Source organism: Monodelphis domestica, chromosome 8 (assembly GCF_027887165.1).
Source record: "Monodelphis domestica isolate mMonDom1 chromosome 8, mMonDom1.pri, whole genome shotgun sequence".
NCBI classification, from domain to species: Eukaryota; Metazoa; Chordata; class Mammalia; order Didelphimorphia; family Didelphidae; genus Monodelphis; species Monodelphis domestica.
The window spans coordinates 86,033,091-86,056,265 of record NC_077234.1 but is presented as its reverse complement, the minus strand read 5'-3'; the positions used below and the strand labels follow the sequence as shown (position 1 = coordinate 86,056,265).

The following is a 23,175-nucleotide window of genomic DNA, read 5'->3' as shown; positions in this document are numbered from 1 at the left end:
GATTTTTTTTCCTTTAGTCTCTACTTCCCATGTCTTATTAGTGTTAATTTTATGCATACAAAAACGTTTAAGTTTCATTTAATTTGAAATGACCTTTTTTTTTTATCCCTTATTTTGGTTATTTTGGGTAGGTGAGAAAGAACTTTTTCCCTAGTTGTAAACATGACTATACCTGATTTGATTTTCATAACTTTTCATGGTGTGATCATTAGTATTCAAATTATGCCCATTTTGCTTTTATTGTGATGTATGGTATGAGATGTTGGTTTGATGGAAATTTAATTTTTGCCCAACTACTTTCCAGTCTTCTCAGAAAATTTTTTTTCAGATAGGGAGGTTTTTTGTGAAACGATTTATGATTTATATTTTTTATAATACTGGGAGATTGAGTTATTTAGGATACTTATATAATCTATTCCACTGATCTGCTTTTTTAAAGCTAGTGTCAAATTCTTATAAATACTGCTTTGTAGCATAATGTGAGGTCTAAAAGTGCTCTTCCATCTTCATTCTTACTTTTTTCTTTTCCTTTGCAGATTATAGACCTTTAGTTCTTTCAAATAATTTTTTTTGTCTAGTTTTATAAAGTATCTCTTTGGGAGTCTGATACTGTACTAAATCTACAAATCAGTTTAAGTAATATAATTTTTATCATACTGATATATTCTAAACATGAGCAATAAATCATCACACCAATTATTTTTCAAACTTTATTTCTTTAAAGATTGTTATGTAATTGCATTTTTGTAAATCTTGTGTGTGCATTTTCTCATTCTCTAAGAAGATTTGGAATCAGAGGTTTCCAAGTCCAGTGTGACCACTGTGACTTTTTGGGAAAGTCATGTATCTGGGCTTCAGCTTCCTAATATGTAAAATGAAGGCACCTATAGTGTCTAAGGCCCTCTAAATCATACTAACAGTTGTTTTTTATACTTCTTAGTTTTTTTCTTTTTTAATGAACCTGGTCTTATCCCAAGGCTGTTCCTCACTCTCTTTTCTTGGAATTCTTTTCTGTGATATTCTCATCTATTTGTTGGCTTTATCTCATACTCATGTTTTCTATACATTTAATCAGAAGTCAAGACCTATTTTCTACCCTACTGTCTCACTTTCCTCCTGTTGATTACAACTATTGTCACACTAACTTAGACCCTCAGTTTATGTCAGTTGTAGTAAGAGCAACTGGTCTTGTTGTCTACAGGTTATCTATTCTCTATTCCATCTTCTGCATGGTTGCCTGAGTAACCTTCCTTCTAAATACCTTGCTTTATGATCCTTCACTTATCTGCTCAAAAGTATTCAGTGGCTACTAATTATTTATAGAATAAAGTATAAATTTCTGACTAACATTCAAAATTTTAGCCATTCTGGCTTCAGCTCATTTGTTTAAGTATCTCATTCTCATGAGATAACATGTAAATAATGTGAAATGCATTTTGTGAACCTCAAACCGTAAAGCACTGTATCAGTGCTAGAAACTTTTATTGTGGCTGGTGGTACAATGGCTAGAATTAGTTAGGAATATCTGATTCAAATATGGTCTTGGACAGATTTGTGAGGTGACCCTACACAAGTCACTTCACCTCTGCCTCAATTTCCTGATCTATAAAATAAGGATAATAATAGCACCTCTGGATGTTGTTTTAAGGATTAAATGAGATGACATTTATAAAGCCCTTAACATAGTGCTTGGTACATGTAGGTGCTTAATAAGTGTGTGTTTCCTTCCCATCCTCTCTCCCTTCTTTCCACTCTCCTTATATTTTATGTATTCCAAATTATAGCCACATTGGATCACTTTCTATTTCTCGTTCTCTTCATTTCTTTACCTTTGTGCTTGCTGTATACTTCTATCTGTTGAAAGTTCTCCTTTCTTTCAGGGTCTAAATTAGATGTTATTTGCTATAGTCTTTCCTGACTTCCCAACAGTGGACCTAATTCTGTTTCACAAGAAGTTGGTAAGGTAGTAATTTTAAAAAGTATAAAAACCAAGAAATATTCTTATGGTTGAACCAAAAAGAATAATGATTAGGATGAAATTGTCATTGGAAAGAATACTGGATTTGATGTCAGCAAACCTGGGTTTTGGAAAAGAAAGTGGCCATCACAAAGTATTTCAAGGGAATACTGTGCATATATTTTTAATAGTCTCTTATAATATAACTGATGATAATATGGAGTTATATGTGCCAAATCATAGTTCAGATATGTGAACCAAAAGTAATCAGATACCTAGACCTAAAGAGCAGCCATTGGCAATTCAAGAGGAGTTCCATACTCTAATGCTCCAGGAATTTTGTTGTTATTAATTTTGTGCTGTTAAACACTTTTTAACAGTGATTTAGATGAGGCCATATTCACATCACATTTTCAAGTGATACAAAGCTGGGTGTCATAATTAGTAGATGGGATGAATCTGAAGAAAAAAAGTCAATTTAGAATGTTGGACTGAAATGAATAAGAAAGGCTTTATTAAGAAGTTGGGCTTACATAATGAATTTTACCAAGTACAGATGGAGGAGACCACGTTAGTAGCAGCTCATCACAAGGTGATCTTGGGCTTTCGTGGACTAATGCTCAACAAAAGTTCAATAGTGTAATGTGGTCCCAGCTAAATGGGAACTTAGATTCTTTAATGGTTTCTCAAACTTTTCTTTATCAGAATTTAGCTAAGTCACTTAAAATCTGAGTGCCTCAGGCAACTAACCCTCTAAGATTCCAGTTTACAGAAAACTGTCTATGTGTAGTACCAATGGAAGGAGTTTCCACACCTAGTGTTCCCCAATCTCAAATCACTGTATTGGACAAAAAAATTCAGCGTAAATGATCTCCGAAGTGCTTCAAGATCTAAATCCTATAAAACATATTTTAACAATATCATATCATTTTACTTTTTTTTGTTTTTATTAAAAACAATTTTTTTTTCGGTAAATCAGAAAACATTTATTTAGCAGCTTTGTGGTAGGTATACATAAAAAACGTGAATGTTTCCATATACCAGAAATGGTGAACTTATAGGGCATGTACCAAAGATGGCATGCAGATCACTTTCTGTGGGCACATCTGTTATTGCCCACTTACTAGAAAGGCAGAAGGACTTGGGCAGAGCTGCTCCCCTACCCCTGACCACCAGGCCTGAGGACATTTTTTTCCACATCTGCCTCCCTTCTGCCCAGCAGCCAATGGGAGCACACAGCAGTTAAGGTGGGAAGCTCACAGGCAGCAGAGCTGGAGGGGAGCAGGGCGCTCAGGCCACTTCCCTTCCCCCTCTCTGCACTTGTTGAGGACATTCCTCACTTCACCTGCCCCTCCTCCCAGCAGCTCAATGGAAGTGCTTTCTATTTCCCTTGTGTAGGGTAATGGGGGGAGGGGGTAATGCCCAACATTTTGCAGGTAGAGCACAGCACTTGGTTTCTAAAAGGTTCACCATCATACCAAGAACAGAAATATGAACTTCTAATATGTATTATGTTTAGCTTAAAAATTTTAATAAGTTTTTGCTGATGCTTTTTGTTCTTTATATCAACTTAGTTTTCTCCAGAATTCTTCACCTTTCCCCTCCCAGAATGCCATCTCATGAACAAATTGTTGTTGGTCAGTCCTTTTCAGCCCTTGTATGGCTATTCGTGACCTCATTTGGGGTTTTCTTGACAAAGATACCAGAGTGGTTTGCCATTCTTTTCTCTAGCTCATTTTACAGATAAATAAACTGAGGCAAACAGTTATACATCATTCTTACAGCATAGCGATAATTCTGGTACATTCATGTACCAAAATTTGTTTACTATTTTCCTATTTATTGGCACCTACTTTGTTTCTAAAAAAGTGCTGTTATAAATATTTTGGTTTATATGTGAACTTTCTTTTTATCAATAGCTTTCTTGGAGTTTAAGACCAATAGTGGAGTCTATAGTTCAAAGGGAAAGAATATCTTGACCACTTTATTTGCATAATCCAAATTGCTTTCCAAAATGGTTGTACTGTTAAATATAGCTTCACTAATAATGCAATACTGTGCCATTTCACAATTATTCCAACATTGATCATTGCCTTTTGTTTCAGTAATCTTTCCCAGTTTTCAAACTGTGAGGTAAAATGTTAGGGATATTTTGATTTGCATTTCTCTTATTTGGAGCATTCTTTCATATGGTTGTAAGTAATTCAAAATTCATCTTTTGAGGAGTTTGTTCATATCCTTTGGCTAGTAATCTATTAGGGAAAAGCTGTTAGTCATATATATGTTAATTATATGTTTTGGATACCAACCGTATCAGAGAATTTTGATAAGATTTTCCCCCCATTTAGTTAACTTCCCTTCTTATCCTAAGTGCATGAATTTTGTCTATACTGAAGCTTTTCAGTATCAAGTAATTCAAGTTATTATTTTATCTTTTGTAGTTACCTCTATCTATTGTTTGATTAAGAGTACATCTCCTACTCTTAACTGTGAAAAAGGTATGTGATCTGCTTCCCTTTTTTATTAGTTTGATTGTTAATATTAAGGTCATAGGATATATTATAGAATATGATATTGGGCTAGGCATAATTTCTAAAGTTTTTCTGTTTTCTCAGTTTTTTTTTAATTAAAGAGATTTTTTTTCCCTAGGTAATTTATGTTTTCTACCTCTCAAACACTGAGTTAATTGAATTTTCTTGTTTCTGATTCTGCCTTGTCTGGTGTCTTCCATTGACTATTTCTATTTCTATTTCCTTTAGCCAATATCAGATGGTTTTTGATGACTGCTACTTTATAATGTAGTTTGAAGTTCTTCTAGAAAAGCAGTTGATTTTAGATTTATTTTGTAGCCTGCAACTTTGCTGAAACTATTGTCTCAATTTGTATTTTTGCTGATTACCTAGGAATTTCTATATATGCTATCATATATCACAGCAAGTGACACACATTAGTCACTTAATACTTTTTTGATTGTGTGAGTTTTAAAATTAATATTCAATAACTATTATATTTTAAAAGTTTTATTAATAATAACTAGGGCAAAAGAACTGCCTGAATTCAGCCTGTTCACAGGTCCAAAAAAGAGAAAGAGGGAGGAGTTACAGCCACTTGAATTCAAACAGGAAACATGGGGACTCAGGAAAAGGGAATTTTGGGAAATACTAAGGGTCTTCTGGGGGATGAAGTCCAAAGGCTCAAAATCTCCATTTATACAATTGATTGGTCTCTTTCATTCGTTATACCTTTAATATTCCCCTTCTTTCTTTTTGCTGTAGCTAGTAGCATTTCTAGACCTATCTCAAATAATGGTTGGGAGAGTAGGCATCTTTACTTTATTCTTATATTTATTGGGAAAGATTCAAGTGTATTCCTATTGCATATGATACTTGCTTTTTGTTTTAGGTAGATAATTTTTATATTATAAAAAGTTCTTCTATGCCCATTCTTTTTAGTTTTAAATATTTTAATTAATTACTTAAAAATATTTTTCCATGGTTAAATGATTCATGTTCTCTCCCTCTCCTCTTCACTCCCTCCTTCTGGAGCTGGCAAGCAATTCCACTGGGTTATACATGTGTTATCACTTGATACCTATTTCTATATTATTCATTTTTATATTCATATATTTCTCTATTTCAGAGTAATTTTTTAAAAACCAAAACCCCAAATCATATACCCATATAAACAAGTGATAAATCTTATGTTTTCCTTCTGAGTTTATACTCCCACAGTTCTTTCTCTTGAGGTGGGTAGCATTCTTTCTCATGAGTCTCTTGGGATTGTTATTGATCATTGCATTGCTATCAGTAGCAAAGTCAATTACATTTAATTGTTCCCATAGTGTTTAAATTACTGCTCATTTCACTCTGCATCAGTTCATGGAGGCCTTTTCACTTCTTATAGAAATCAAGTAATTCATCATTCCTTACAGCACAATAGTTTTCCATCACCATCATATACCACAATTTGTTCATCTAGTTCTCACTTGAGGGACAACTCCTCATTTTTCAATTTTTCACCACCACAAAGAGCGCAACTATGAATATTTTTGTGTAGCCATTTTTTATTATCTCTTTGAGGTCTTTTGAATGTTTTTTTTGTATGGTTAAGAATGTGTTGTACTTTTTCAGGAGCTTTTTCTCTATTTATTGAGATGATCATGCGGTTTTGGATGTTTTTTTAAATAACATTAATGATGTTGAACCCTCTCTGCATCCTTGATATAAATTCAACTTGGATATAATGAATGATCCCTTGGGTAAATTTTAGTAGTCTGATACATTTTATTTAAAATCTTTGCATCAGTATTCATTAATGATATTGGCTTATAGTTTTCTGTATTTTATCTTTCTCTAGTTTAGGCATTAGGACTATAGCTGTCTTATAAAAGAATTCTAGTAACGTATTTTCTGTCTTGGTTTTTGAGAATAATTTGTGAAGTATTGGTATTTTGTACTTTAAACGTTTGATATAATTCTCCTGGTGAATCCATCAGGAACAGTTTTTTTTAGTTCTTTAAAAACTAGCTCTATTTCCTGTTCCAAGATTATATTATTGAAGATCTCTAATTGGCCTTCTTTATATTTTTGAAGTTGTTCATCTATTTCTTGTGTGTTTGCTATTTTGTTACCAATATAACTACATATTATTATGTTTATTCTTTTTATTCTGTTTTCATTTTGATTTCATCATGCTCATTTGCTATTTTATTGATGAGATTTTCTGTCCTTTTTAATCAATTTGTCACTTTTAGTAGACTTTTCAAATAACAAGCTTTTATTTTATTTATTATTTCTAGGGGTTTTTTGTTTCTAATTTATTTATTTCACTTCTAATTTATAGTATCCCTTTTCATACTTATTGTAGGATTTTAGATTTAGTAAGGACTGCTTTTGCTGCACCCTCAAAAATTTGGCATTTTTAAAAGTTATTTTCTTAAATATGATTATTGTTTCTATGATTTGTTCACCTATTATTTAGGTTTTCTTTGTTAAGTATCTTTTTGACTCTGTCTTTTATTTGTTGTTCCCTGAACCAATGACTGCTTTTATTGCATTTTGTCTGTAAATATGTGTTTACTCTTTATGCCTTTCTTCATTTGTTTTTGCAATATTTCTGAGCCTTAATGATTAATAAGAAAAGTTCTGCGAAACATACACATGTTCTTTTGCATTCTTATTATAAGGTGCCATGTTTTTCAGCTCTAGATTCTCAATCATATTTTTCAAATCTTTATTTTCCTTTTTGTTTTATCTTAACATTAGATTTATCCAGAAGTGAGACATTGAAATCTGATGTCTTCTTGTAGATCAGGTAACATTTCCTTTATGAATTTCAATCCTTATTTAGAGTGTATAGATTTAATATTGATAATTGTTTTGTTGTCTGTGGTTCCTTTCAGTGTAATGTAGTTTTTTGTTTATTTTTATGTTTTGAATACTTATTTTTGCTCTTAGCATGATTGTAGCTACTATTTTTTGAATTTACTTAACACATAGTGATTTTTCCCAGTCCCTTATTTTTATTCTTTGTATGTTTTTAAAAAAATAAGAAAAATAAAACTTGTTGCAAACATTTTTAAGCAATGGCTATCCCATTTGTATCTATATTTATATCTCATTCTGTCCTATTGAGTCCTTCACCTCTATTAGAGATGAGTAGCATATTTCATTTCCTACTAACAAACTTATGTTCTTGTGGCAGAGAGCACGTACATATAAAACTATATAAATTATAAATATAAAGTTAAATCCGTATACACTGTCAGTAATTAGATAAAAACATTTGGGAAAGGAGAGCACTAGCAGTTGGGGGATCTGGATGTGCTGAGCTTTTATCTTGATAGAAGAAGGAACTCTGACATTAGAAGTAAATGAGGGCATGCTTCCTAAGCATGAGGGATAGTCAGGGGAGACAGACTGTGAGGAGCAGAGAGGGCTCGGTGGAATAGCAAGGGTCGGGGTAGATGACAGTTAAAGCTAAAATTTTTGGGTGGGGTCAGATTGTAGAGGGCTTTAAATTTTTAATTTTAGAGGTAATAGGAAACCACTGGAGTTGGTGGAGTTGGTCACATAATCAAATCAGCATTTAAAGAAAATTACTTTGGCGGGGAGAACATTTAGGAAGTGGTTGGAATAATTTAGTTCATATTCATCATTGCACTGATATCTCTTTGTTTTAGTGATAGACATGCATAAGGCATCTCATTGACTGGAGATGGAGAAGGCATCTTAGTAACTTTGATGAGGGAGTTCAGATGTTTTTGTAAATATTACTCCTAAATGAGCATTAACCAAAGCTGTGGCCCCTGGATCCTCAGATGTTTGAATCCAGGTGCATTAATTCTAGAGCCAGTGCTTTTTCTATTGTACTTACTGCCTCCTTTGGACAAGTATCATACTGGCATATTTATTGAACTGGGTCTGGAATTTAGAAGTGCTGAAGTGCATCTCTTAAAAGGCAGTTTTAGAATTGGTTTTATCTTCATTCTGTTGTTGCTATAGGTTACATACATAAATTGATAAATTGCATACATGTGATTGTGCCTCATTATTTTTCATTTTTTCTTCTTTTCCATTGCTAACATTACTGCCTTTTCTCAGGAATATTTTGTGCTCTTAATGTTGTCCATATTAGTGTATTTATGGTGGGTAGGGTGAGGAAGAGGTTGGTCAGGTTATTTGAAGACATTGCTAGTAACATCTCATTTAAAATCCTAATATTTCATGATTGGTCTGTAGAGGGAGCATTAGAACTATGTAAACTGCAGTCTTCATTAAGAAACCTTTTCTTTGCATTTACCTGCACCCAGGTAGGAAAAATTGAAGGGATTATTCTTTATTTCCAAGTGTGTTATTGATGCTCAGGGATATATTTAATGTCAAGTAATTTTTATAATTCCCCAGATAATATTTAATTTGTTGTGATTCCAGAACTAGAATTAACCTGTATCTTTTATGATGATTTATCATTTGCCTGCTCATAATTATCTTTAGTTAGTCCTATTATACATTAATTTTTTAAATTTGAATTAATGCTGCATGTAAAAACCCAAAGAAGCTATGTAATTCAATATAGGGAGTTTGAATATACTAACTTTGGGTATCTATTTTCTTAATTTTCTGTGACCTCAAGTAAGTAATTTAACTATTTTAGTATCTTTGCATCTTTGTAAGATGGATATAATTCCCATTTACTTCCTATGCTTCTTAGGAAAGTGAGAGAAATTATACATCTTTGTGTTGCTAATTTTATTTTGGTAAAATAAGTACATATAGAGATAAAAACCCAATATATGTATAAGTTGGAATTATAGCTAGTACTGTGTTTTAGTAAATATCCCAGATCTTTCAGATAGTATAAATCAGAGATAGGATTTATTTTTAAACCCTTACCTTCTGCTTTAGAATCAATACTGTGTATTGGTTCTAAGATAGAACAGCAGAAAGGGCTAGACAATGGGGGTTAAGTGACTTGCCCAGGGTCACAAAGCTGGGAAGTGTCTCAGGCTAGATTTGAACCTAGAATCTCCCATCTCTAGGCCTGGCTCTCAATCCACTGAGCCCCTCAGCTACCCCTCAGAGATGGAATTTAAACCCACCTCCTCAGAAACTAAAGCCTACTTACACGATACATATACAGAATGGATTAGTTCAGAATTGCCTTAAGGAGGTCTACTTTAGATATGGGCAGGAAAATATACAGGTCATTAGATTTCAGAATTCTTTGAAATTCTGAGACATTTTGGGATGAGAAGTTATTGTACTAGCTTCACCAAGATATCTTATTGTAGTTTAAATTAGAGTCTGGGAGAAAGAGTTCAAGGAAAGGAAGTTTGTAATTGGCTTCAGTTTAATCAGAAATCCTCTAGCAGTATTATTGTTTTACTAGATTAGATCATCTCTTTCTGAGACACTTGGGTGATTCTAGGGATCTTAGGGCTCCAGAACTAAGTGAAGTTCCAGGGTTATTCTGGGCATCCACATTTTAAAGGAGGGACTTGTTTGGGCTGAGGTGGATGTAGAAAACCTTTGGAGGAAATGGGACCCAATTCATCTAGTTTATGCTTGAAAACTATATGACTTTGATTGTCCTTTACCCCCCATATTCCAATTATTTACTAAGGCCTGTTGATTGGGCTTCTACTATTTTTCTCTCTTCTATGCTTTACTCTGAATTTCCATGGTTAGCATCTTAGTACAGCTGCTCATTTCCACATTCTATACTATTGTATCAACTGTTTACATAATGATAATGCCAGCATTTATATGGCAAAGGTTTTTTTTTTTAACCTTTACCTTCCATTTTAGAGTCATTACTGTGTATTGGCTCCAAGGCAAAAAAGTGGTAAGGGCTAGAAAATGGGGGTTAAATAACTTGCCCACAGTCATACAGATATAAAGTATCTGAGGTCAAATTTGAATGTAGGACCTCCTCTCTCTAGGTTTGGCTCTCAACCCACTGAGCCACCCAGCTTCCCCCAGGACTTAATCTTAAAGGAAGCTGGTTCTGGGGCTTGCATGGTCATCCATACAGCAACTATGATGTACTTGCAAATCCAGATGGATTTGAAACTTAGGTCTTTCTGATTTCGAGTCCTACACACTATCCATTTAGCTAGGATGTTTGTCAGTTGATCTTTTCAAAAATCTAATGAGATCACAGATCTAATTAGTTAATTCCTCTGCTCTTAACCTCTCAGTGTCTTCCTGACAATTTCACACTTTTTAAACCACTGTTATGTTATTATATTTGAAATAGCCTTCTGGCTCTGCCTGTTAACCTACTTTCAATTTCTTTAAAGTCCAACTCAAATGACCTCTTGTGAAGTTTTTCTTGAGCTCCTACTCAGAACTCCTACCTCTCCTTTCTCAAATATTTTTGTACCTCAACTCTATAAGCATATATTAATTAAGTACTTCCTATGTTCATGTCACAGGAATGGGAAACGTACAAGACAAGGGTGAATGACGTGACTTGCTTGGAGCCTGGGGCATGTGGAGGGGAGTATGCAAAGTATTGTTACTAATAGAAACATTTATATAGTATTGTAAGAATTGTAAAATACACCAAAGACAATAAAGTCTGTAGGTACTACAGATATCATTCTGTTTTACAGATGAGGAAACTGATATTCAGAGAGGTTAAGTAATTGACCATATAAATGTTAGACTCTTGACTGCAAGTCAAGCACTCTATCCAGTTGTTGTACTCTGATTGTAAGCTTTTTGAGGGCAGGAACCTTGTCCTATCTCTTTATCTTCCTCAGCTCTTAGCACAGGTGCTTATTAATAAAATGGCTATTAAGTGAAGGAACAAATGAATTATATAATTTTTTTGGGAAAAAAGTGAATTTTGTTATTGTTAAGCTTAGGTATATACATGTGCATATGTATAAATGTGCAGTGCCCTAAAAGTCCCAGTGTACTTTTAAAGCATTGTTAGCTCAAAACTCCACCAAAACCTTGTATATGTTTGTAGTCAAAATGATGTAACACACACACACTACTTGTAGTGCCTCTTTGGGTCAGCATTCATATAAAACAGTGTGAATAATAGACTTTTTAAAAATTGGAAGGAACTTTAAAGAAGTCCAGTTTCTTCCCCAAGTTCTTCCTTAATGCAAAAATGCCTCTTGTAGTATCCCTGAGAAAGTTATCTAGCCTTTGCTTGACTAGCTCTTTCTTGCTATCAATCTCAGTGTTTCTGTACAGTTTTTATGATGTATCTGGGATGAGATAAAAGAAAGGTGAGTAATTTACATTTGACAGAAGGGACAGTTTCAGAGAAATATGGGAAACTCATATGAACTGATGGAGTGAAGTGAACAGGACCAGAAGATAATTTATACACAAACAACATTGTAAAGACAATTTATGAAAGACAATTGATCTTTATAATGACCAATCAGAATTCGTAAAACCAGTGATGATATATGCTACACTTCTCTGACAGAGAGAAATTCAAGATGCAGAATGTGACAAACATTTTTGGAAATGACCAGTTGGGGGAATTTGTTTGCCTGACTATTTGCATTTATTTGAAGAAGTTGTTTCTTTTTTTTCTTTTCAGTGTAGTCAGGGAGGTTTGAAAGGGGAGAAAAGAAATGACAACTAATTGTAAAAAAAAAGATACAGCTCAGACATTATCTTCATGAAGCTTCTCCTGGTCTCCCCATCTGCTAGTATCCTCCTCCCTAAATTATTTTGTACTATTTTGTGTGTAGGTATATATACTATTTTAAACTTTCTATTTATACTACATATGTTTTATCTTATCTCCCCCATTAAAATAGGAGTTTATTGCAATGAGCTTATAAGCTTATTGGGACTGCTAGGTGATGGAATAGATGGAACACCAGGCCTAGAATCAGGAAGACTGGAATTCAAATATGGCTTCAGACACTTACTTGCTGTGTGACCATGGGCAAGTCACTTAACCCAGTTTTCCACATTTTTTTCATCTTTAAAATGAACTAGACTAGTAAATGGCAAACCATTTTAGTATCTTTGCCAAGAAAACCCTAAAATGGTCACAAAGAATCAAATGACTGAAAACAACTAAACAATAGATTGTAATTAAAAATTGTTTCTTTTACTTATATTCCCAGCTCCTAGCACAATGCATGAGGTAGTGGGTTCTTAGTACTTGACTGATTGTGTAAAATAAAAGTAAATTAACTTTATTTGAGAAGTCAGAGACGCTCACATATAAATAGGATGCATGAGCTTGGTTCATGGACTTTTTGATATCAATAAGATCCCTTTGAATTCCATTTAGCATTTTGTATTCAACATTGTTATATTCTCTAATATTGTTTATTATAGTTATCTGTGATTACTTTGATTATAGGAGTTGTGTCATATTTAAACTTTCTATTTATTTCATTTTTAGCCTAGTTATTTTCAAACAGTTGACACTTAAAAATGTTGATTTATTAAATGTATGTATGGATGCATTGCGCATATGGTTAGAGTACTTTTTGTTTGTTTCATGATCTTAGTTGTGGTCTAGATCTATAAGATTGGTAATAAGGTGGATTCCAAATAGGTGACTAGATATGATATTTAGCTTTATAATTAATTTATATCTTGCTTTCCCAAATAAACCCTTTAAAGACAGGTCATTAGGATATTTTGATACTATGCTTTACTAATAAACATTTAGTAAATATTGATTTGTATTTTATATAAAACTAATTAAATATCTTATTTACAAATTTTTCAAAGACATAAAGGAGATTTATATTTAGGACAGTTTTAAGAAATTTAATCTTTTCTTAATGATTGCTAGAGAACGTCTGTAAATAATAACTCCTATGTTTTTCTTCATTTTTAGGTTTTAGGCCAAGATGACTATCCTGACTTGATGCCCAAAGACTGATGAAGGCTATAACTTTGAAGTCTAATGTCTGACATTTTTGAAATAGTCTTATTTTGTGGGGGAAAGGGCTTTTATCAAGGTTAGTATCTAGTAATCCTCCTTTAGTTTCTATTTAAGACTTATAAAACTAAATTGGCAATTTGGGCCCTTTGTACTTATCTTTCCAACAGGTTTTATTGATGAAAATACCATCTCTGTATCATGCTCTGGTAAGAAATGTAAGGACCTTTTTGGTTCTTTGATTTTGCATGTGAAAATGAAGTGTGAAATTTGCATGTAGTGATTAACCATGCATAAGGATTACCTTTTTTTTTCCAACTTGAGTGTGAGTAGATTTATGATCTGAAGTTTTCTTTTTTCTTTTCTGGTTTTAAATAGTTATAGGAATATTCATCTCCCCAAAATGTTGCTAAATATAAGGGATTTCTCTTAAAAAGTTAAAGTTCTTTTTATGAAAAATTACCCACATTTGATTGGGATATTGTGATATGTTATACATTGCTAATTTGATACAAAGCTATTGGCTTTAATTTTCTTATGTGTATTTTAACATTGCTGGTAAGTCTCAAAGTTTTAGAATTATTGGATAAAGGAAAATATTTGGTGAGAACTATTAGGTAGACAATAAACAGAAATGTTTTGCTTTCTTGTTTATATTTGCTCCAAAGAGAAAACTATTTAAGACTACAAAAATTTCCATACAACTCCATTGTGTTATTCTGATTTTCCTCACAGATGTAAATTCCTTGAGAGTGTGCTATTTTGGTTTTTGTCTTTGTAGCCCCAGTGCTTGGCATGTACTTAATAAATGCTTATTGATTGATTACATTGTGATTTATATCCCTTTCTAATCCCATTGTGGTGCAGTGGCAAGAGTGCTGGGTTTAGTTAGAGGACCTGGGTTTGATTCCTGGTTCTCCCAATTCCTACCGGTAAGGCCTTAGGTAAGTTATTTGAACTTTTCTGTGTCTTAATTTCCTCATTTATAAAATGTTGAGATTGGACCTGATGTCCTCTTTAAATTCAACTTTGCATTTTTTCTGCTATGAAGGTTGTGATACTTGGTAGTTAAATTTCTTGAAAGCAAGGACCATGTCTTATTTATCTTTCTATCCCCAAGACCTATGGCAGATTGTATTGCACATGGGAATTTAAAAAATTTTAGATTTGAGGCTAGGAAAATGTAAAATTGTAAAGATGAGAACCTTAAATGAATTTTTTTTTTCTCTCAAGGAGTTAAAAGTATTCAGCAGCAACTTTCATTTCATTGAATACCTTTCATTTTTCTTTTGAAAAAGAAAAAATATAAAGCAGAGTTGGCAAAAAGCTTCCATCTGTCCTTAAGATTATATATTGGGACTTTTATTCCTAGCACCAGGGTGTTTTAAAATGTTTTTTTAATGTTTCTGGAAATTAGATCTCTCCAGGATGGAATAGCTTGCCTCAAGAGATAACCAAGTAGGTTTCCAGAACCTCAGTTCAAACTTTCCAGGGAGGAAGAATAATTCTCTTGTTGGAAATGTTGTAGAACAGGCTCTTGCTCAGTTATGTTTGGACTAGAAGGCTTCTGAGTTCTCTTGCAAGCTTGATGTTGAATGATTGTTAATTTTTTTTTTGTAAGAAAACATCAACATTAAAAATAATTAGAACCAGGCTCTATTTTTGCAACTAAAATCATAGGTGGCTTTCACCTTTTGGGCTGAAAAGCAGTGCCAGTTTTTCACTGATACATGAGTTAAGTGTAGTGTTGTCAACTCCAGACAGCTAGACTTCTGCATGATGGATAATTAGGGATTTTTTTATGCTGAATAGTTCCCTGATCTTTAAGAAGTGGTGTGGAAGAATTATTCCACTGAGTCAGGAGAGGACCAGTGCAAAAGAATCTCCCTATAATTCCATTTGATGCGCCTTGCTTAAAAAAATTACTCCCAGGGGCAGCTGGGTAGCTCAGTGGATTGAGAACCAGGCCTAGAGATGGGAGGTCCTAGGTCTAAATCTGGCCTCAGACACTTCCCAGCTGTGTGTCCCTGGGCAATTGTGGGATTGCCTCTCTAACCAGATCCTCTAGTTAAGAGCTATAGTATAAAACTTGTTTTGTATGTTTGGGAACTAGTTTCCTTCCCTAGAGTTTTGGGTTTTCATAATGAATTTGATGCTCCAAGCATTCTTACCCAGCATTCTTCTGCTGAAGTTATGCTATGAAACTTGGAGAAAAGTTGTTGAAGTGCTTTTTGTTGAAAAATAATCCTCCTAAATCTTGTCTAGGTCGAAATAATACCTGGTGGTTAGACCTGTCTTTGTTACTAGAGATAGCACTGGATTGACTTGAAATAAAAGTACTCCCAGTTGTGTCAGTGGTAAACTCAAGAACAGACTACTTCAAAGTATTCTAATTAAGGTTTTTTCATTGTTTCTTTTTAATTCACAGATGTCTTACAGGATTAAAAGTACGAAGGTGGCTTCTGCTTCTTCTACACAAGGTAAAGAATTTGTTAATTTTATTAAAATATGAAGTAGCAGTAGGGTGCTCTAAAGCTTGTGAGATCCACTGAAAGATATATTCATTTGAACCCAAGCATCTAAATTAGTGTAAGCAGAGCTTCTAAGTAAAATGCTTTCCCCCCCATTAGTCTTCATTGATTAATTAGACAGTTTCACCACTTGTTATTCAAATGTTGGGCTTAAAATCTTGTTTGCATTAAAACTTCTATGTTTATCTGATTGCCACTGCCTGTGATATAGTGCATAGAAGTGATCAGTTATTATCATTGTTATTTTTTGGCCATATTTGTGTTATTCTTAGTATCGCTAATGAATTTTACTCATTATTTAAATTCACATAGATTATACTTATAAATTTGGCAGTTATTTGCTTAATCTCTTGTTTGAAGAATAATTTATTCCTTTATTTCTTTCATAAGAAGTCCATTTTGAGCATTAAGCATATGTAAGAATTGTAATATTTAATTACTAGATATTTATTACTAAATAGAAATTATAATCTATAGTAGTAATTTTGTACTTTCAGTTCTGGTTTTGTTTATAATCAGTTTGTATGTAATCTTTGGTGTCATAGTAGAAAAAGATTTGCAGATTGTTAATTTAAATCATTAAAGCTCATTTTGAGGGAACATAATTTGAGAAAAACTTCAGGAATCTTATTTCTTTTTAAAAAATGCTTTTGTTTTAAATGGGTCCCAATTAAAATTAGGATTGAAAATTTCTATGTCTATAATTATAATTATTAAAGTGTTTTGAGGTGTCAGTTGGTGGTAGTAAGCCAGTATAGTGAAAGATAAACTTGCAAATCATTTCTTATGTCGTATTTTCACTGTAAGTATTGGTTTATATTTCTTATAGGTATAGGAGGACAGGCTATTGGAGGATCTCAGAGTAGAGAAAGAAATCTCAGGTAAATAGGTAGCAATGAACACTTAACTTACTATATATAAACAATTGAACATTTAAAGCTATTATATCTGGCATTTATTTTAATGATAAAATATTTTCACTTGCAAGATAAAGTCCTGTTTATTTTGTTCTGATTATAATGATCCAATGAAAGGATCATATAATGTTTTCAATGTTAAGTGAAGCCATTCGAAAATCAGGTGTCTTCTCAATGCAGTGACTTAAACATAGGCATTTAAACATGGGGAATCCATCACCTCCCTTGGGCCTCTGTTTCCTCGTCAGAAAACTTGATGAGGTGGATAGAAAAAGCTAAAACATCAATGCAAAGAATTCACCTATATATTATCCATATATTTTTTAATCAGAGTAAAATCATTATAGTAGAATTTGCCTAAAATTTCAAGCACTAAAATAAATGCAAGTCCCACTTGTGGGGCAATAGGGAATTGAGGCTACCGTTGGGGTCAGGAACAACTTGTGTTGGGTAACTGGGGCAGGTTACAATCACCTCTTGGTATCCTAAATAATTCTCTAAGACTGTAAGTTACAGATCAGTTTATTGTTTACATGGAGGAAATACCCTAAGGTAATGACATAGGTCTGCATCCTCTTCCTTCTCCAGTTATAAATATCCTTAGACATTTGTCTTCTTTATTTCTAATCTAATTAGAAAAGATCATGTGCCATGGGAAAGTTAACAAGGAATCAAAGATTATAGGAGTGAGTTGTTAAGAATATCACATTTATGGTGTTCACATGACATTATTGTATCACAAATCCTTTGTTGGAATATAATTTTTTAAATGCAAAGGAACTTTTGCAAATACAGAAATGTGATGCAAATATTTAAACAATTTTTAAAGCTCAAGACACATACTTTAAGGTGAGTAAACTCCTCAATGCAAATGCTCATTAGCATACTAATGTCATAGAATAAGTAGTTTTTCTTAAAAGATGGACATATTTTACAGTATTATGCATGTCTATATCAGGTTGCTTGCTGGGAAGGGGAGGAAACAAGCAATGGAATTTTTCAAACATTTTTATTAAAAGGAGGTTAAAAATTGTTTTCATATTTGAATAAGGGAAAAAAAAATCTTTAAAAAAGATTGATTCAGCTATTCTCCAGGACATTACTCCTACAGAATCAACCTCTTAATTATAAAAATGACTAGTTCCACTGATGATATTAACATTTTTTAAAAACTATGAGTAAATAAATCTAAAAAATACTTAGGAAATTTCTTATTGGTATTATGATGCTATTTATATCTTTTCATTTTAGTTTGAGGGTTCAGAGCCACGAGGCAGCTGACTTTAGGAGATCCATCATGCAGAACCGACAAGGATATTGCAACTGTTGCCATGTGCACTATATTAACCTTGAGCAGGTGAGAGGTGGCTGATAACTTGGCAGGATATAACAGAAACTTGCTCTTCATTCATGTTTTTTTCTTATTTCATTTTAAGTCTTGTAAAGATTTCTGTCTTTAGAAATAAGATTCGATTTTTATAGTTAAGGTTTTCTTTCTGTTCTATTTAGGACTCATACTTGAAAGGTTTTCTTAGTGTTGTAATAAAGTCCTTTCTCTTTTAATTTTAAATTCATATTAAAATGCTTTAATCTCACTTTCATTCCTAATCTATTTGTTATCCCAATCTGTTTACTTGGGGAATAATTAAAAAGCAAACCAACATATTGGCTACGTCTGACAGCTTTCACTCTTCCTTTAGTATTTCAATGCCCTTGGTTCCCCACTTCTGAAAAAAATAGAGGGAAGTTCATTTTTTCTCCTTGAGGCCAAACTTGATCATTTTAATTACATATAACACTCATTTTTCCTTTTCACTTAAATTATGGTAATCATGCAGTATATATGTTGTCCATGCTTCTCTGAATCCTTCATCTTCATTACTTCTTATGATACAGTAATGTTCAAATATATTCATATACTACAATTCCCCAATCAGTGGGCATTCATTTCTTTGCTACTACAAAAAGTGCTTCTGTTGCTATTTTGATGAATATGGTGCCTTTCTTTCTGTCTCTGATTTCCTTTGTAATATATGCTTGGCACTGTGTGGATCAGAGAATATGGACATTTTAGTCACTTTTTTATAGCATAATTCTAAGTTGTTTTCCAGATGAGTTAGACTAATTCACTACTCCACTAACAGTATGTCTGCTTTCCCTATTAAATCTTTTCCTTAGTTTTCCAATATTATCACTGGATAAAGAATTTGTTGTCTATTTGCACTTTTGCTAAACAAGCAGCTAGACATAATAGTTCAAGTATATATTCCCTAAAGTTTAGAATGTTAATGTTTTTTGTTAATTTTGATTTACACATGTATTCTGTTATATATATTTTTTATTTTATTTTTATTTTTTTTAAACATTATTTTATTTGGCCATTTTCATACATTGTTCATTGGAAACAGATCATTTTCTTTTCCTCTTCCCCCAACCCCCCCACCCCTTCCTTAGCTGAGGCGCGATTGTCTGGGTATCACATGTGTCCTTGCTCTGAACCCATTTCCTTGTTGTTGGTATTTGCATTAGGGCACTCATTTAGCGTCTCTCCTCGATCATGTCCCCTCAACCTCTGTAGTAAAGCAGTTGCTTTTCCTCAGTGTTTTTACTCCCTCAGTTTGTCCTCTGCTTGAGGATAGTTTTTTTTTTTTTCCCTCGTAGATCTCTGCAGGTTGTTCAGGGACATTGTAAAGCCATTACTGGAGAAGTCCATTACATTCTCTTGTACCACAGTGTGTGAGTCTCTGTGTACAATGTTCTCCTTGTTCTGCTCCTCTCACTCTGCATCACTTCCTGGAGGTTGTTCCAGTCTCCATGGAATTCCTCCACTTTATTATTCCTTTGAGCACAGTAGTATTCCATCAACAACATATACCACAATTTGTTCAGCCATTCTCCAATTGAAGGGCATCCCCTCATTTTCCAATTTTTGGCCACCACAAAGATCGTAGCTATGAATATTCTTGTACATGTCTTTTTCCTTATTATCTCTTTGGGGTACAAACCCAGCAGTGCTATGGCTGGATCAAAGGGCAGACAGTCTTTTATTGCCCTTTGGGCATAGTTCCAAATTGTCCTCCAGAATGGTTGGATCAATTCACAACTCCTCCAGCAATGAATTAATGTCCCTACTTTGCCACATCCCCTCCAGCATTCATTACTTTCCTTTGCTGTCATGTTGAACAATCTGCTAGGTGTGAGGTGATACCTCAGAGTTGTTTTGATTTGCATCTCTCTGATTATAAGAGATCTAGAATACTTTTTCATGTGCTTATTAATAGTCTTGATTTCTTTAACTGAAAATTGCCTATTCGTGTCCCTTGCCCATTTTTCAATTGGAGAATGGCTTGATTTTTTTGTACAACTGGTTTAGCTCTTTATAGATTTGAGTAATTAGAACTTTGTCAGAGGTTTTTGTTATGAAGATTGTTTCCCAATTTGTTGCTTTCCTTCTAATTTTAGTTACATTGGTTTTGTTTGTACAAAAACTTTTTTCTGTTATATTTTTAAAAGTCTATTTGAGGAGTCTCAGTATTTTCTTTTGAGGTAAATGGTAGATCTTTTGGAAAAAAAGGGTTAGGAAATTGAAGTTTGTAGGTGAGTTTTTAGGTATGGTCTGTTGTTACTCATTATTATTTTTATCATTTGCTCATATAGATATAATCTTTCTTGGAAGAACAAGGTGAATATAAGAAGAATTAGAGTAGGGTTTAAATGTAGCTTTGCTTACTTTTTTCCTCTCTGAGATTGTTCTCTTCATCTCTGAGGTTACTCCTGGAGTGTCAGTAAGCAGCTGTGGAGGCCTTGAGCCACCCTGGGAAGGAAGTGCTTCTTATAATTCTCTCTATAGATTACATTTTGGAAAGTACATATATCCATTTATGAGACAATTCAATTTTCAGGATTGTTAATGTGACTTAAATGTAACACAGCTTTTGTTTGTCATATTACCAAAGATAGTCAAGTAAAAGTGACTCAACCTTTAAACATTATGTAGTCAATTAATTTATTTCTTTATTAACTACTTTAGCTAGACCAAAGTATGTTACAGATTTAGGAGTCCAAAGATGAAATTGGACATAATTTTTGCCATCAAGGAGCTTGGTCTGTTGGGAAGAGCATTGAATTATAAGAAATGCTTGATTTAGCACTGACTCTGTTGCTTCTCTTGGTGGACCTTGATTGCAACTGTGATTATTAGGTTAGATTCGACATAATTTTAGGCTTCTTCACTTTTAATTATTTGTATTTACAGTCTAATAGGGAAAACAAGAACTTTATAGCAATGAATATAATGAAAGGCAGAATGTATAAAGTGCCAAGGAATGGTCCAATGTATGAGACATTCAAAAAGAAAGTAAAATAAAAAAAAACACACACACAAACCTTTTCTAGCCTTTTAGATTTCAAAATCAGGAATTTTTATTTTCAACATCAACCATAGTAACTCTGTAAAGGGTAAATTTATGGTTGAGACTGAATATAAATATTATTGGTCTCCAAGGATTTAATTTCTTAAATCTTGAATGAAACACTCAAGTCAGAATGGAGTTTTATGGTGATTTAATTACAACAGGAGGAAGAAATTGAGAGAGAGAGAGAGAGAGAGTTGAGAGAGTGAGAGTGTTAACGCAAACTGCTTCGACTCAGACTGAGCCAGGCAGGAGTTCAAGGCTCTGGCCAAGGGCGGCCTTCCCCTGAGAGCCAAGGAAAAGGGGAGTTAGTCCTTTTCACTCACATGACCGATTGAAGGAAAGCAATCTGTGGGAGCTCCTCCAAGCTCGAGTTCCAGGATTGAACTGTTGCCTAGCCCTCTCCACAGGAAGTCATGAAGACTCCAAAGGCAGTTCTCTACCTCACTTCCTGCATCTCACATGTGCCAATGGTGGCTCAAGGACAGCCTTTGGGCTTAGGGCTTAGGGCTTAGGACAGCCCAGGGGACAGTTAGTTGTTTCTGATTTGTCATTTGCTAGCACATGCCCATGTAGTGTGGGTGTGCACATTCCTGGGTGTTAGACCAAGCAAGATGGGGAAAATCTAAAAAAATCACAATCCCCCCTAATGATGATTGGGGGACTAGTCTCCCCAATTGATCACTAAACATAAGCATCCTGCACCCGCAAAATTTTTACCTGCTTAGAGATAAGAGGGAAATAGAAGAGAGAGAGACAGCAAAACCAATGTTTTGCTGGGCGCATTGACACAAGCCAATTAGAGGGCAGTCCCCTTTGGCATAAGAGTGTACATTCAAAATGAATGTTCAATCAACCTTCAGTTCAATCAACTGGACCCCAAGGTTCATTCTGGACCTTCCTGTAGTGTAAGGGTTTAGGTATCTTTCTGCAAACGGTTCATTCTCTGGATTTAGGAATTAGCAAGCTTTTTCTCTGAAGATACTTCTCGAACAAAATTTTAAATCTTGGATTTTATGAAAATACAATCTCCCCCCCCCCCAAGAAGGTGTTGAAAAACACCCACTTCAGCTCAGGATGCAAAGTTTAGTTATGGGGGTGTGTGAGTCAATTAAAACAAAAACAAAAACAACAAAAACAAAAGAAAAAATAATGAAAGAAAAATTAAACCCTTTTATATATATATATTTTTAAAAAGAATTCAAAATGAGTATCAAAATAAAAATCTATGTATACAAAATTTTGAGTAAGCAAGAATAAATTTCTAACAGGCCCTTGTATTAGGGTCCAATCAAAGTAATTTCTAATTCCACAAGTCTGTAGGATAGAATGCAGTAATATTTTGCTTACCCATTTGCAGCCAAGGCTACAGGAAATTGCCATACTATAGGAGAGAAAAAAAGGACCAGATTTTTATTTTGATAGGGAAATGTCATTCCCTGGTCTGATTTTACCTTTATTCTCAGGGATAGAGGGAGCCAGGATGATACCCAAACTTTGGTAACTTGTCTATAAGTATTTTCACAAAGAGTGTGGATACAAGGAAGGCCTATGCCTTAATATATGTCAAGCGTCGCAACCTTGAGTCTCACACTAGGTTCAAGTCCTTAGTATTGGCTTAGAAGTGCATCAATCCTACCTGGATTGGTTTCTTTTTTTTTGACCTGTGTGCTTTTTGGCACTATTCAGGTTAAGTCTGTGCTCCTTTTTGATCCTGTTTCCTAGAATCAGACACAAACATTAATCACAGTCCCATAACAATTATCAATAAATGGCAGGTTCCCACAGTCTAAAGCTATTTGGGTATGTATTAATATTATAGCAAGTATATATTTATATATTTAAACTTATATTATTGTAGAATAAAAATTGATATTGATTGTATGTAGCTGAAGTACAAGAAATGAGAAAAAGGAAAAATCAGATATTCTAATCAAAATAAAAGAAAAGCAATAATAAAAATAAGGAAAAAAGAG

General features: G+C 33.6%; 1 protein-coding gene across 37 annotated transcripts in view; it reads left to right on the top strand.

Annotated features, from left to right (window-relative positions):
* The window catches only part of ZDBF2 (zinc finger DBF-type containing 2), a 151,692-nt gene that overhangs the window by 88,556 nt on the left and 39,961 nt on the right, over positions 1-23,175 (top strand). For 11 of the 37 annotated variants that reach the window (XM_056806906.1, XM_056806903.1, XM_056806874.1 and 8 more), the window contains 7 exons: positions 4,399-4,455; positions 7,222-7,270; positions 10,896-10,972; positions 13,295-13,548; positions 15,768-15,819; positions 16,700-16,751; positions 18,039-18,144. In XM_056806906.1, the coding sequence (XP_056662884.1) occupies positions 13,519-13,548; positions 15,768-15,819; positions 16,700-16,751; positions 18,039-18,144 (240 nt within the window). In that variant the 5' untranslated portion in view covers positions 4,399-4,455; positions 7,222-7,270; positions 10,896-10,972; positions 13,295-13,518. The other 26 variants (XM_056806879.1, XM_056806882.1, XM_056806880.1 and 23 more) reach the window with 20 other exon arrangements.